Below are 15,723 nucleotides of genomic sequence, written 5' to 3' on the forward strand. Positions count from 1 at the left end.
GGGATGGCTCACCACATACAGGGGACATGCATCTCACCCAAGCTCTGCTCCATCCCTTCTCATCACATGCCTTTCTTTCTTCTTCATACAGGTCAAGCTGGCGCACAACAGGCCTGGGGGAGGGACGGCCGACATCATTGCCCTCAGTGAGTTTGAGGAGGCTGCAGTCGAGTTGGCTGCAGAGGACAGAGATCGCTCCTGTGGGAAAGGGAAGATCGGCCTCTCCCGCCAACCTAGTATGGATCACAGCTCCATCACTTCATCAAATCCTGACATTCACAGTGCAATCTTATCTAGCTCATGCTCATTAACTGAAACTCTATTTTTTAGGCACCAGCAGATCAAGGCCCCCAAGCCAGTCCACCAGTGTGAGCCCACAGACTTCATCTGAAGAGGAGGCTCTGGAAGAACCATCACAGTATTCACAGGCACCCTCCAACAGCTTAGAGATGCACACATCAGTGGGGCACAGCTATTAGGCTCCGTCTCACTTCCTGGGGAACATCTCAGTAACACGTCCCCACAGCAGTCAGAAGCATGCACAGTCCAGGCACTTGGAGAGCTGCTGGAGACCAGTCATCCGCTCAGCCCCAGTTAGAAGATGAGCCTCTGGAAGTGGCCGCCAAATCAATGTTGGAGATGCAATGATAATTGGCGGAACATCAGGCAGAGATTCGACAGTCACTCAGCAGACTAGAGCGAATGATGGAGGAGTCCGTTACGTTCTGTCTGATGTCACGGCTCCAGCATGCAAGCCCCTCGAGGTCACCATGGGAAGGCTGGCAACCACCACGAAGACCTTGGTCCAGCAAGTCTTGCCGGGTTTGCGCTCAGCCCTGCACTCCATGGCCATGCTGGGCACCATCAGGATGTAGGCTACATGGGGGCGAGGCACCTTGACCTCCCTGCAGATGCACCATCTCCTGGAGGAGTCAGGGTGGGGCCCTCAGGCACCCACAGGGAGGATGAGCATCAGCCGGACACCCCGGGGGCCCACCTTCAGGACAGTCCAAGGATATGCAGCCAATCGCAGCCCCGTCTGCCTGTGGCCCGATCCACTCGAGCTTCTCAGGTCGCCGAGTGCATTTCTACCCCAGCAGGTGACCCCTTATCAGGCCACAGCCCTCCAGATCTCAGGCAGCCAGAGGAAGTCAGCCAAGGTCATCACAGACATCAGGACGTGGCAGTCAGCAGGCTGCCTCCACTACTGCTGCATATGTTAGGGCTGCATCCAGGTAGAGTTAGGAAAGTTAAGAAAAATTGATGTTACCTTTAGGTCACAGGTGCTAGTCAAGTGAAGAAATTGCACTTTTGTTAATACATTTGATGGTTATGTGAATGTTCCTGCCAAGTGAATTTGTACTTTGGAATCCTCTTATTTCGGGATTCAGCCTTGCTCTCAACTCAGTGAAATTCATATTCCTGTGATGTCAACCTCAATTGAACTAGTCTCCGCACCCTTGTGTGATGCCAGGGAGATGTGTTTAAATCTTTATTGGAAGCATGTGATGTAACTGTTTCTAACCCTTCTTCCTTAAAGAATACCATTGAGGGCAGCTCATCAGCATTGCCGGCATGTGTCTCCCCTCAATGGTAGTGGCAGAAAAGACACGCACAGGAGGAGACGACCCCTAGGCATGTCCACATCTTAGTTTCAGCAGTGTTGGCATTATTAGCTAGCGGTGAAGGCTTCAAGTCTTCTCTTGCATCGCTCTTGTTCCTAAGTGGGCTCTCAGTTCCCACAGCGAGCTCACTCAGAAGCCCCACAGACCAAAGCAAAGATCACAGCCTGACGATTCATGAAGTCAGAATGCCCAAGGGTGAACGCAGGACTCGTTCTCGCTGCAAGTGAGTGGACATCCCGAGTTGAAAGAAGATGGCATTGAGGGATGGGAGACATGTAGCCATATGCCCTCACTTAAAACTTTATTCTTCTTGGAACCTGTCAGCAATTAACGTATCACGGGCACGTCTCCCATCCTTCACGCCCTCAGTACCCTCATGAGGTTCCTGGGCCTCCAGATCTTCATCCACCAATGAACCCTCATCCTCCTCCAGTTCATCCTCTGGCAGGGGTTTATCTCTTTGCATTGCCAGATTGTGAAGGGTGCAACACACTGTGATGATGCGGGAAACCCTGTCGGGAGTATATTGGAGTGAGCCACCTGAGCGGCCCAAGCATCTGAAACGCATCTTCAGAAGCTCTATTGTCTGCTCTGTAAGGGAGCGTGTGGACCTGTGAGCAGCGTTATAGCTCTCCTCAGAGTGACCCTGAGGGCGACGCACCAGTGTCATCAGCCACTGTTTCAGTGGGTACCCCTTATCCTCAAGCAGCGATCCCTGCAGATGTAATGGCCCCTCGAAAATCTCAGGCACCTGGGAGTGACTCAGGATGCAGGAGTAATGGCAATTCCCAGGACACCGTGCACAATCATTCAGTATGTGCTTCCAGTGATCACACACCAGTTGTATATTGATGGAATGATAACCCTTGCAGTTTATAAACATTAGGGCCTGCTGCCATGGAGCCCTCGTAGCCACATGGGTGCAGTATGTTGCACCCTGCACTCTTGGGAAGCCTGCGATGGCGGTGAAGCCAGTGAATCTTGCAGCCTGGCTATCTTCGCCTGCAGCAAACCTGACATAATGATGGGCCTTCCTGTAAAGGGCATCTGTGACCTCCCTTATGCATCAATGCGTTGCAGACTGAGAGATGCCACACAGGTCCCCTGTTGACCCTTGGAAAGAACCAGAGGCCAAGAAATTGAGTGCTGCGGTCACCTTCAAAGCAGGGGATACCCTTCAACTCCACGTGGCGTCAGGTCTTCACTAAAAATATGGCATATGTGATGTACAGAGCTCAGGACAAGTGCAGACATGCACAGCATTGCCTCTCACTCATTTGTAAATAGAAGACTCTTCTACAATAAACCCTAGGTCTGGCGAGTCGTCCCCATTGTCTGGGTCTCTCCTCCTGACCCTCATGTTCATGATCTGGCTCCACTTGACATGTCCCTCCTGCTGGAGCTGCACGCAGAGTCACCTCTCCCCCCCTTAGTTTTCTCCATTGCATTAGGACCCTGACAAAGGCAGCATTGAGCCCTGGATCCATTTGTGCTTTTGCCTTCTCACTGAAAGGAAACATTTAAGACATTAATGATTCAAGGCACAAGAAAATGAAGCTCAGGAGATGGCACATTTGGAAACTGTCAAGGTCCATAGATTTTCCTGCCCTACTTGCATGGTGGCTGATGCAGCCTTGTCCCTGAGATACTGGCACACACATTGAGGTGACCAAAATGGCATTGCAGGTATGTAACATCTTGAGCCCTGCGTGGGATGTTAAAGTTTCAGCGAGATGAGTGACCCAACCTAGCTCCGTGCTCCAATCTCTGATGTGGCATATTAATGACCAATCAGTTGCTCACACTCAATTAGTGGATGCCCTTTGGCCCATTAGGAGTATCAATTCTGGTGAAGACGTGACAGGCCTTCATTGATGGAGTGCCATATATGATACAGCTGTGCCTCCTTCACTATTGCCTGCATTCCCAAATTCTACATTCTTATGTGTTACTCTTGAGATGCAGCAACAGTGATATGAAGCCAGAGTTCTGAGAAGCCCTTTAATAGCACTAATGAAGCCATTGGCTTTCATCGCAAGGTCTTCCTCATTTCTTTCTAAGTAGACTCCTGCTCACTTCTGTGGCAAAAGGTTAGAAGGTAACCCCAGAAAGCTGCCCCTCATGTTTGCCCTTCCCCTCACTGCCATTCCACGGCCTTCCCTCCCCATTTCCCCCCTCGTGCTCATCAACCCCACCCATTCCTCACAGCCCACACCCAGTTGAAGTGCTAGTTTCTGAAAGTGGAGGCCTGCATGAGTACCACATCTCAGTGGGACAATGTAGGCAAAGAGCAGGAGCAGATCAACCCTACAGCCCCAGCAGTGTGGCGTTCATTGCAAAAAGACTGGTGCACCGCTATAGCTGGTAGGTTACCTATGTTCCACTCATCTTAAAGTTACCAGCGAACCGAGGCCAGAGTTATGCAATTCACCCCTTTTCAAACAGATTTGAAGCCGATGTAAATTCCCGCTAGCATGACGCAAGTTTGGAAGGCCTGGCAAGCTTCCAGCAAGCAGCTGTTTTAATGAGCATTCGTGACACATTAATGAATGCAAATGGCGTCCGCGCCACTAGTCGGCAGGATAATCGACTCGCCATAAACACACCATCGGGTGAATTGCAACCTATTTTTATGACGGCAGATTTGCAGCTTTTTTGCCTGCCGCTGGATTCTTCACTCCCAACTGGCATGAAACCGCCATGCCACCCGCCAGCGGGATGGTCGAATTCCACCCTAAGGGGCCAAGAAAGAATATTTTTCATGGAAGCATAAAACCATTTTGTAGATATTTCTACTGAAGTCCAGGAACAGGAACTATATTAGAGTGTTTGACCAATAAAACAATTTGAATTAATTGACAACAGTACTGTTTGTGATGCACTATTTATTTAAACCATTCCTAGTTGATCACAGGTCAACTGTGAAATTATCTCCCAATAAAGATTACCAGTATTTTCTTTCTCTTTTTTAAACCCACGACATGCAGCAGAATAATAAATCTAATGACATGGTCTTAGAGTTTTTGCATTGAATTTAGCCATTCTGTTACAAGTTATTTGAAAGCTAACAAGTCAAAGTTAATACAAACGGACTTTCAAGTCATTTTACAGCTTTTTCTTGGTTTAAAGTTTTGTTGAAACATACTTCAGCATTCTTCAGCGCAATAGTTTTAACATTTTATACACAGGTCTTATCCTCATTATCTTAAAAGGCCCCTCCAAAATGATTTGTGTAAATGGGAAACCGAGCCCAATTTAGTTAGTGTTATAATGTTCCACAATTAGTGTTTAGTAAACATTTAGCTCAATTCGTAAAATTATAGACCATTAGTGTATAGTTTTTGTGAATTTAATTTAAACCAAAAAAAATGATGTTCACATCTATTAACCTGCATATTAACCAACACACATTTTCAACTAAATTACATTTGACATTGTATGGTATTGCATTGAACAATGTGATTGATTTTCTAATGTTCAAATGAACAAAATAGTTACTTCAAGACATTTAAAAAGCTTAAATACAATAAAGATTTACAAATTTCGCACCTCCAGTTCTAGATGCTAAATTAAAGGAGCATCATCTTCTTGAAAGCTTGCACAACAACCCTTTCCAAATTTACTTGCAAACAGAATGACTAATGATGTTGGAAATGAAATTACTGGTCACTTGACTGCAATATACTTGCATAAATGCACTGCTTTTGTCCTTTCTGAAACATAGGTCTTTTTCATGAAGGTAGTGTCTTTAGAGGAGAGAAACACTAGAGCCAATGATTATGACAAGCTACTACCTTTTAAAAAACGTCTCCAAACAAATTGATCTCACTGAACCAACGTATATTAGTCTGAATGTCCTGCTCCACATTACCCAGCAAGTCCACAAATGCACTGAAAATAGATAAATATAATCCCCCTCAGTAAGGTCCTGCAAATGAGAATTATACTCAACTTCCCCATCCCCAAGGGGATGGGAGCAGAGGTGGGCAATCACGAAATTTTGTGTGGCAGGTCAGCACGCTGTTCCCTGGCTCTGTCCCCCCCACGCTGAGCCATTTTCCCAAAGGCGGGGTGGGGGGAGGGGAGGGGAGGGGGCGGTGGCACTGCAGAGCTATCTGCCCAAAATGATATGTAGTCAACTGACCTGCTTAAGGGCCTATAAAGGCCTGCTGTCGAAGGCCTACTGGGATTTTCCACTCGGTCTCCTTATCCCTACAGACAGCAGACAACAGTGCAGTTGCCTGGTAGGCAGCTTCTTGGCCACATAATTGGCGGTGGTTGGGGGTGGGTGGGGGAGATGCACGAGGGCTTCAGGCAAGCTTTGAGACTCTCCTTGTTTGCCTGGGTTCGGCAGCAACCGCAGGCTGCCCTGTGAAAGGGTCCCTCTCTCTCAATGGTGGCTGGCTGCAAAGATCTTTTTGTATTTTAAGTTTGATGAAATTGGGGAGAGGGCACCTTCATATTGGGGTGCTTGCTCCCTCGCTGACCAGCCATGGCATCCTGCTACTACTTCCAAAGTGGAGGGCCTGCTAATGGAGAGCTCGCCTGCTGTCCTTAATTGGACTGTAAGCCTACCCTCTGTTACTAGTTGGCTGACTCAAGGAAACTCGCAGCTGTTCCCCACTTAGTGCGGGCTTGACCCCCATTTGAGCCTTGTGTGGGGACCATAACCAAAGTACCCCCAACTCCTTTAATTTAACAATTTTCATCAGTTTGGTCAAGAAAAAGACAGAACTCAAATGTTGACAGCTAAATTTTACTTGCAACTTTTTCAACCATCATTACAGGAGCCATCAGGCCTCCCAATCTCAATAAACACTTAAAATTCCATGTAGCTTACGCCAATTATGGCCAGGGATCGACAGCAGCTTTTGTTTCAAAGCTGTGTCTTTGGTGGTTAGGCTATAGTACTCCGAGCCACATGTAAAACACCATGCACCACCACAGTAATAGAAATATATACATTAAGAAAAGATTTGACAGGAGGTTCACAACCCAAAGGTTGGATTCCAGTTCTTATTTTTAAACTTTGTCACATTAATTTTACCTTGGACTAGAACTGTTTCTTCCTTCTAGGGAAAAAAAAAAAGTTTTCTCATCACAACAGTAATTTGCTGCCTGAACCCTGAGCAAACAACGGAATGAGGATATCAGAATAGTATTGCTGAACATGAAACTGCATATAGTTGCAAAGTGGTCCATAAATAAGTCTCTGTCCGAAAAGTAACCTCAACTTTTACTTCTTAAAAAATGTACACTGCATATAAAGTTATTTTATAATACTGCTATTAGTTCTTATTTTCAACGCTAAAGCAGACTCACTGGAGGTGAAAAGGCAGCAAAATAAATGCATAAGTGCTGTAACAGTTTATTTACTTGAGTAGTTGTTCTGGTCCTAAGAAGAAAGATCACTGCAGGCATCTGGGAGGTCATTTTTCACAGAGTGCAAAATGAGGCTACTTAGATTTCATTCTTCACATCTTAGGGACGATGCAACTTTATCTATTTTATATATAATACATATAACTTAAAATTACTACAAAAATTTGATAATCTAGTTTTAAAACCACCATGAATTAATTTATATACCACCTGCAACAGTTTACGTTCACATCCTTACTTATAGCTATCAAATTTAGCACTAATGCAGTAAATCAATGTATGTACACAGAACGAGTGATCAGTCCCACTTTTTCCCACAAAATAGGAGATTATGTTCAGCATAAATAGCTGTAGTCACTGTGAGAACATAACACTTATTCAGGGGTAGGCAACCATTTGTACTCCTTTCACATAAGGTGATTCTGTTTAAAAAAAGTTCAGTGCAGTCTGCGCAAATCAGTGACATTTTAATTCCAGTAAATTGCACTACTGCCTATTTGTTCCTAGCCGATGTCAAGGGTAAGACGGATGAGAGAGATCACATTTCCTATAGAAGTGCTTTCTGTGAGTAAGGGGATTGCTGTTGACTGCTGGACTGTTGGCCATGGGTTGTAGAGGAAACACTGTAGTTTGGCATCTGCTGTCCATTTAGGCCAGTACTCTGATAACTAGGGATTTCAACATTTGAAGGGGCAGGTTGATTACAGACAGATGCTTGATTTAGATATGCACTTGCAGGCACAGAACTGTCCATAGCACTGAAAGAAAAAAAACACAATTAATCTGTCTCTGTATCACATTAAAATATTTGGGTTCTATTTAACATACAAAGTAAATTGAAAAAACAGCTTTTTCATGAGGAGACATGACTCAGCAATTGAAGTCTCAAACTGTGCCCTTATGATGGAATGTGGCTCTGTGCCCATCATTTCCTCTATTAGTTCTCAATCTTATAAGCCACTTTAGGGCGGTGGGGTCTAAGAGTTCCCAGTGTTCCTCTACGAGAGATGTTTACAATCTAAAGTGATGTAATAGTAGGCATGTAGAATTTAATACAATTCAAATTTTCCTGGATACCATCTATTATTTAGGAACTTAGAGTCAGAGGTCTACAGCAAAGAAAATAACCCTTCGGCCCATCGAGTCCGCGCCGGTCAAACAAGTACCCAACTATTCCAATCCCATTTTCCAGCATTAGGCCCACAGCCCTGCATGCCACGGCATCACAAGTGCACATCCAAATACTTCCCAAATGCTATGAGGGCCTCTGCCTCCACCACCCCACCTAGGCAGTGAGCTCCAGCTCCCACCATCCTCAGAGTGAAAAAGTTCCTCCCCACATCCCCTCCAAAACTCCTGCCCCCCACCTCAAATCCATGCCCCTGGTCACCAGTCCCTCCACGAAGGGGAAAAATTCCCTCCCATCCACCCTATCCATTCCCCTCACAATTTCATGCACCCCAATCACGCCCCCCCTCAATCTCCTCTGGTCCAAGGAAAACAACCCCAGTCCTCATCTCTCCTCATAACTAAAACTCTCCAACCCAGGCAGCATCCCGGTAAATCTCTTCTGCACTCTCTCCAGTGCAATCACATCCCTCCTACAATGCGGATTCCAGAACTGCACAGAATACTCCAGCCGTGACCTAACCAATATTCCACACAGTTCCCTGCTCCTACACTCCATGCCCCGGCCAATGAAGGCAAGCATCCCACATGCCCTCCCAACCACCCCATCCACCTGTCCCGATACCCCAAGGGACCGGTGGACATGCACACCAAGGTCTCTCCGGTCCTTGGCACCTCCCAGGGTCCCACCATTCACCGTGCACTCCCGTGCCCTGCCTGTCCTGCCCAAGTGCATCATCTCACACTCATCCGGATCAAGCTCCACTTGCCACTGATCACCCCACCAACCAGCCCGTTCACATCCCCGGGACTCCATGGCCATCCTCCCCACCATCCACAACCCCACCATTCCTCGTGTCATCCGCGAACCCACTGATCAACCCTCCGACACTCAAGTCCAAACATTCTATATACACCACAAACAGCAAGGGACCCAACACCGATCCCCGCAGAACTCCACTGGACACAGGCATCCAGTCACAAAAACACCCCTTGACCATCACCCTCTGCCTCCTGACACCCAGCCAACTCCGGATCCAATCTGCAAAACTGCCCTGGATCCCATGAGCTCCCACCTTCGTCACCAGACCCCCATGCGGGACCCTATCAAAAGCCCCGCTGAAGTCCAAGTAGACCACGTCAAATGCACTGCCCCCATCTACACACCCGGCCACCTCCTCGAAAAACCCAATCAAATCGGTCAGACTCGACCTCCCCCTAACAAAACCATGCTGGCTGTCCCTGACCAATCTCTGCTTCTCCAAGTATAGACCAATTCTGTCCTCAGAATTGCCCCCAACAGTTTCCCCACCAGTGAGGCCAGACTGACTGGCCTGCAGTTCCCCGGTCCATCCCCTCCCCGCTTCCTGAACAGCGGCACCACATTGGCTGTCCTCCAGTTCTCCGGCACCTCTCCTGTGGCCAGAGAGGTACTAAAAATCACTGCCAGCACCCCTGCTATCTCCTCCACTGCCTCACCCAACAGCCCGGGGCACATCCCATCCGGGCCTGGGGATCTATCCACCTACAAGCCCGCCAGACCACTTAGAACCTCCTCCTTCTCAATGCCAATTCCTTCAATTACATCACAGTCCTTCTGCCCAACTTCCATACCCATGTAGTCCCTCTCACGCCTGTGAACACCGACACAAAGCATCTATCTAGCACCCCACCCATGTCCTCTGACTCCACACACAAACGACCATTGTGGTCCCCAATGGGCCCCATTCCTTCCCTAGTCATCCTCCTACTCCCAATGTACCCGCAAAATAACCTTGGATTTTCCTTCATTTTACCCGCCAATGTCTTTTCACGCCCCCTTTTCACTCTCCCAATTTCCCCTTCAAGTTCCCCCCTACACATTCTATACTCCTCTAGGGCTTCCGCTACTTTGAGCCCTTGGTATCTGCCATAAGCCTCCCTTTTTCTCTTTATCCATTCCTTATATCCCTCAAGATCCAGGAATCCCTGGATTTGTTGGTCCCACCCTTTATCTTTACTAGAATATGTTGGCCGTATACACTCCCTATTTCCTTCTTGAATGAGTCCCACTGCTCTGACGCAGATTTACCTAAAAGTAGCTGCTCCCAGTCCACTCTGGCCAAATCATAACTGATCTTATTAAAATCGGCCTTCCCCCCATTTAGAACTCTGATTCCTGGCCCATCCTTGTCCTTTTCCATAACAACCTTGAAACTAACGGAGTTATGATCACTATCAGCAAAATGCTCTCCCATTAATACCTCTACCACTTGCCTGGCTTTATTCCCTAAAACTAAGTCCAGGACAGCCCTCTCTCTTGTTGGACCTTCTACATACTGGCTTAAAAAGCTCTTCTGGACGCATTTTAAGAATTGCGCTCCCTCTAAACCTATCACACTATGACTAACCCAGTTAATGTTGGGGAAGTTGAAATCCCCCACTATTACTACCCCAGGGGGTAAGTTACTAGCGCTCAAAGCCGTGGTGTGCTCCTCGTGCTCCATGTGGGAAGTCGGGGACATTTCCAGTGCCCGGGACCGGCATGTGCGCAGGAAATGTGTCCAGCTGCAGCTCCTGGAAGCTCGGGTTTCAGAGCTGGAACGGCGGCTGGGGACACCGTGGAGCATCTGCGAGTCTGAGAGCATCGTGGATAGCACGTTTAGAGAGGTGGTCACACCGCAGATGAAGGGACTTGAGGAAGGAAGGGAATGGGTGACCACCAGGCAGTCCAAGAGCAACAGGCAGGTAGTTCAGGAGTCCCCCGGGGTCCCGCTCGCAAACTGGTATTCCATTTTGGAGGCTGATGAAGGCACTGGTTCCGCCACGGAATGCAGATAGAGACAAGCTTCTGGCACCATAAGCAGCCTGTCTGTACAGGAGGGGAGGAAGGGAGGAAGAGCAATAGTAATAGGGGATTCTATAGTCAGGGGAACAGTAGGCGCTACTGTGGCCGTCAGCGTGACTCCAGGATGGTATGTTGCCTCCCTGGTGCCAGGTTCCGGGATGTCACTGAACGGCTGCAGGGCAACCTGAAGGGGGAGGGTGATAAGGCAGAGGTCATGGTACATGTTGGTACCAATGACATAGGTAGAAAGAGGGATGAGGTCTTGCATCAAGGATTCAGGCAGTTAGGCAGTAGACTAAAAAGCAAGTCCTCTCGGGTTGTAATCTCTGGATTACTCCCAGTGCCACGTGCTAGCGAGCTCAGAAATAGGAGCATAGCACAGATGAATACGTGGCTTAAGAGTTGGTGCAGGAGGGAGGGTTTTAGATTCCTGGATCACTGGGACCGTTTCTGGGGAAGGTGGGACCTGTTCAAGCGGGACGGTCTACATCTGAATCAGAGCGGGACTAACATCCTTACGGACGGGTTTGCTAGTGCTGTTGGGAGGAGTTTAAACTAATTCGGCAGGGGGAGGGGAATGTTAGCAGAATAGGGACACATCAATAGTAAAACAATCAAGTCAGAGGGAGTACAGCTGTATTAAGTTTCAAGAGAGTAAGGCAAGGCTGGATGGCCCCCACTTTAATGCCAGGAGTATTACAGGTAAAACAGATGAGTTAAGGGTGAGGATTGACATGTGGAATTGTGATATAGTAGCCATCACTGAGACGTGGTTGAGGGAGGAGCAGGATTGGCAGCTCAACATTCCGGTATATAGAATCTTCAGGTGAGACAGGGGAGGGGGTAAATGAGGAGGAGGCATTGTATTATTAGTTAAGGAGTGAGTTACTGCAGTAAGGAGAGATGATATCTTGGAGGGGGCATCGAATGAAGCTTTGAGGGTAGAGCTTAGGAATAAAAAAGGGGCAACCATATTATTAGGTGTTTTTTATAGACCCCCAGATAGTCAGCGGGAAATTGAGGAGCAAATATGTGCACAATTTGTGGAGATGTGTAAAAACAATAATAATAGGGGAATTATATTAGGTGATTTCAACTTTCCAACATTAATTGGGAAAGACATAGTGTTAAGGGCTTGGATAGAGCGGATTTCTTGAAATGTGTACAGGAGAACTTTTTAGTTCAATATGTAGAGGGTCCAACAAGGGACGGTGCATTGCTGGACCTAATTCTGGGGAATGAAGTCGGACAGGTAGCTAAGGTGGTGGTGGGGGAGCACTTTAGTGATAGCGACCACAACATGATACAGTTTAAGTTTGTTATGGACAAAGAAATCGACAAGTTGCAAAAAAATGTTTTGGATTGGCGGAGAGTGGATTTTAGTAAAATAAGGCAGGATCTGGCCAAGGTACACTGGGAACAGTTACTTGTGGGGAAATCTACAGAGGAACAGTAGGGGGTGTTCAAAAAGGAAATGGGAGGGTACAGGCTCAACATGTTCCCTCTAGGGCGATAGGAAGGAGTAACAAGCCCAGAGAACAATGGATGACCAGAGATATTCAGGCTACGATGAGAAGGAAAAGAGAGGCTTTTAGCAGGTACAAGGGAAGCAAATCAGCAGAGGCATTAGTGGAGTACAGACAGTGCAGGGTGGAGCTTAAGAAAGCAATTAGGAGAGCAAAGAGGGAATATGAGAAAGCTCTGGCTGGTAAAAGTAGGGAAAATCCCAAGATATTCTATAAGTATATCAATGGGAAGAGGATAACCAGGGAAAGAGTAGGGCCCATTAGGAACCAAGGGGGCAATCTAGAGGACATCGCTAGAGTGTTGAATGAATACTTCATGTCCGTCTTCACCCAAGAGAATGAGGATGAAGGTATCAAACTTGGGGAGAGAGACTGCGACGCTCTTGAGCAAATTGATATAGGGAGTGACAAGGTATTGGAGGTGTTGGCAGGCTTAAAAGTGGACAAATCTCCAGGTCCAGATGATTTGTGTCCCAGACTGCTGAGGGAGGCAAGGGAGGAGATCGCAGGGGCTCTGACCCAAATTTTTAATTCCTCTCTGGCCACAGGGGAGGTGCCAGAGGACTGGAGAACAGCTAATGTGGTTCCACTATTTAAGAAGGGCTGTAGAGATAAGCCAGGGAACTACAGGCCAGTGAGTCTCACGTCAGTGGTAGGGAAACTATTGGAGAAATTTCTGAAGGAGAGTATCTATCTCCACTTGGAGAGGCAAGGTTTGATCAGGGATAGTCAGCATGGCTTTGTCAGAGGGAGGTCATGCCTAACAAATTTGATTGAATTTTTTGAGAAGGTGACCAAGTGTGTAGATGAGGGTAGTGTAGTTGATGTAGTTTATATGGATTTCAGCAAAACCTTTGACAAGGTCCCACATGGGAGACTTATAAAGAAGGCAAAGGCACATGGGATACAGGGTAATTTGATAAGGTGGATACAAAATTGGCTTAGTTGCAGGAGGCACAGGGCGATGACAGAAGGATGCTTTAGTGACTGGAAGCCAGTGTCCAGTGGCGTACCACAGGGATCTGTGCTCGGTCCCCTATTATTTGTCATTTATATAAACGACATAGATGACTATGTGGGGGGTAGGATTAGTAAGTTTGCAGATGACACAAAGATTGGCCGGGTGGTTAACAGTGAGGTTGAGTGTCATGGGCTACAGGAAGATATAGATGGGATGATCAAATGGGCAGATAAATGGCAGATGGAATTTAACCCTGAAAAGTGTGAGGTGATACACTTTGGAAGGAGTAATTTGACAAGGAAGTATTCAATGGATGGCATGACACTAGGAAGTTCTGAGGAACAAAGGGGCCTTGGCGTGTGTGTCCATAGATCTCTGAAGGCGGAGGGACATGTTAGTGGGGTGGTGAAAAAGGCATATGGGACACTTGCCTTTATCAATCGAGGCAAGGAGGTCATGTTGGAGTTGTATAGAACCTTGGTGAGGCCACAGCTGGAGTACTGTGTGCAGTTCTAGTCGCCACATTATAGGAAGGATGTGATTGCACTGGAGGGGGAGCAGAGGAGATTCACCAGGATGTTGCCTGGGATGAAACATTTAAGTTATGAAGAGAGGTTGGATAGACTTGGGTTGTTTTCGTTGGAGCAGAGAAGACTGAAGGGCAACCTGATTGAGGTGTACAAGATTATGAGGGGCATGGACAGGGTGGATAGGGAGCAGCTGTTCCCCTTAGTTGAAGGGTCAGTCACAAGGGGGCATAAGTTCAGGGTGGGGGGCAGGAGGTTTAGTGGGGATGTGAGGAAAAGCGTTTTTACCCAGAGGGTGGTGACGGTCTGGAATGCGCTGCCTGGGAGGGTGGTGGAGGCGGGTTGCCTCACATCCTTTAAGAAGTACCTGGATGAGCACTTGGCACGTCATAACATTCAAGGCTATGGGCCAAGTGCTGGTAAGTGGGATTAGGTAGGTCGGTCAGGTGTCAGTGAAGACTTGATGGGCCGAAGGGCCTCTTCTGCACTGTGATTCTGTGATTATTTTTACACTTTTCTGAAATTTGCCTACATATCTGCTCCTCTATTTCTCTCTGGCTGTGAGGGTGCCTATAGTACACTCCTAGCAGTGTGATTGTTCCTTATTTGCTTTTTAGTTTAAGAATTATTACAGTGTACAAAAACTTTACGGAAGTTCACAAGGAAAACATTAGATCTTGCAATGTGCATATGCATAGTGTACATTTAAGATGCATACACAGAAGCAACGTAGTTGAGGAAAATACAATAGATGGATTATTGGAAGAATGAACCGATCATCTTTTTCATTTTGTGAGGTAGTATACTAGTATGAAATTCTGGTCACTAGGTTATCAAAGCTCTGATGTGATATATATAAGAAATCTAAGCCCAAAAATATATTATGCTAAGAATTGAATTTAGTTATATATTTTCTGTCCCCAAAGAGTTTTACAATAATTAGTGTATTATAGTTTGTAAGTTTTCATTGTATTTTGTTTGCATTTGTAATTTCTTTATTGGCACCCTTAAGCTGCTATTTAAAATCAATAATAGGTTTAACTCTGATACCAGTTGTGTTTATCAAACCCATTTTCTCTTTTGGAATTAATCCAATTAATCCAAAATTGATTCATTTAAATGCATCGTGCCTGAAATTTACAGGCATATTTTTCACAATCAGGGCAAATAGATCTGGGGCCCTAAAATTCCTAGTTGAAGATATTTACAAGACCACCTAAATTTGAAGCACTGCATGTATTTAGACTTTTCCTTTCAAAACCAAAATACAAGTCTTCTGTGAGATTACAAAGGGCAAATAATTATATATTCCTATTACTGCACAGTTTCAAATTAGCAGCTTCAATTAATATATGCAACCGCTGAAAGTGGTCTACAGATCATTTTGTTCTGCAATAACCATCAAGAATATCACAAATGGAAATGAGTTTGCACAAGTGGTGTATGATATAATCAGTACTTACTTAGCATAAGATGTTGGGGCTTGCTGGCTGGACAGTGCTGAGCTTGCTGATGGTGGTAGACCAGCTTGGCTGAGTGATGGAATCTGATCCGATGGAATACTGTAACCCTGGACTGAAGCCATCTGAGGTGTACCAGCTATTACATAGGCTCCATTGGGGGGCTGTCCTGAATATACCTATAACCGAGAGTTTCAGTATAATTAAACAGCATTATGGTTTAAATTGCATTTGTGGTGTTCAAATTTACCAAGAGAAACAGCAGTAAGTTCTCTCTTTTTGCAAGA

The 15,723-nt window shown here is 46.4% G+C and overlaps 1 protein-coding gene across 1 annotated transcript in view; it reads right to left on the reverse strand.

The window, feature by feature from the left end:
• Positions 1 to 5,954: 5,954 nt before the first annotated feature.
• Positions 5,955 to 15,723, reverse strand: part of LOC144678650 (signal transducing adapter molecule 1-like) — an 83,030-nt gene continuing 73,261 nt past the window's right edge. The window contains exons 13-14 of the mRNA XM_078538402.1: positions 15,440 to 15,615; positions 5,955 to 7,765 (exon numbers count right to left, since the gene is read on the reverse strand). Coding sequence (XP_078394528.1) covers positions 7,555 to 7,765; positions 15,440 to 15,615 — 387 coding nt within the window. The 3' untranslated portion in view covers positions 5,955 to 7,554. The remainder of the gene's footprint in view (positions 7,766 to 15,439; positions 15,616 to 15,723) is intronic.

The sequence above is a fragment of the Cetorhinus maximus genome, chromosome 3, assembly GCF_964194155.1.
Source record: "Cetorhinus maximus chromosome 3, sCetMax3.hap1.1, whole genome shotgun sequence".
In the NCBI taxonomy this organism is placed as follows: Eukaryota; Metazoa; Chordata; class Chondrichthyes; order Lamniformes; family Cetorhinidae; genus Cetorhinus; species Cetorhinus maximus.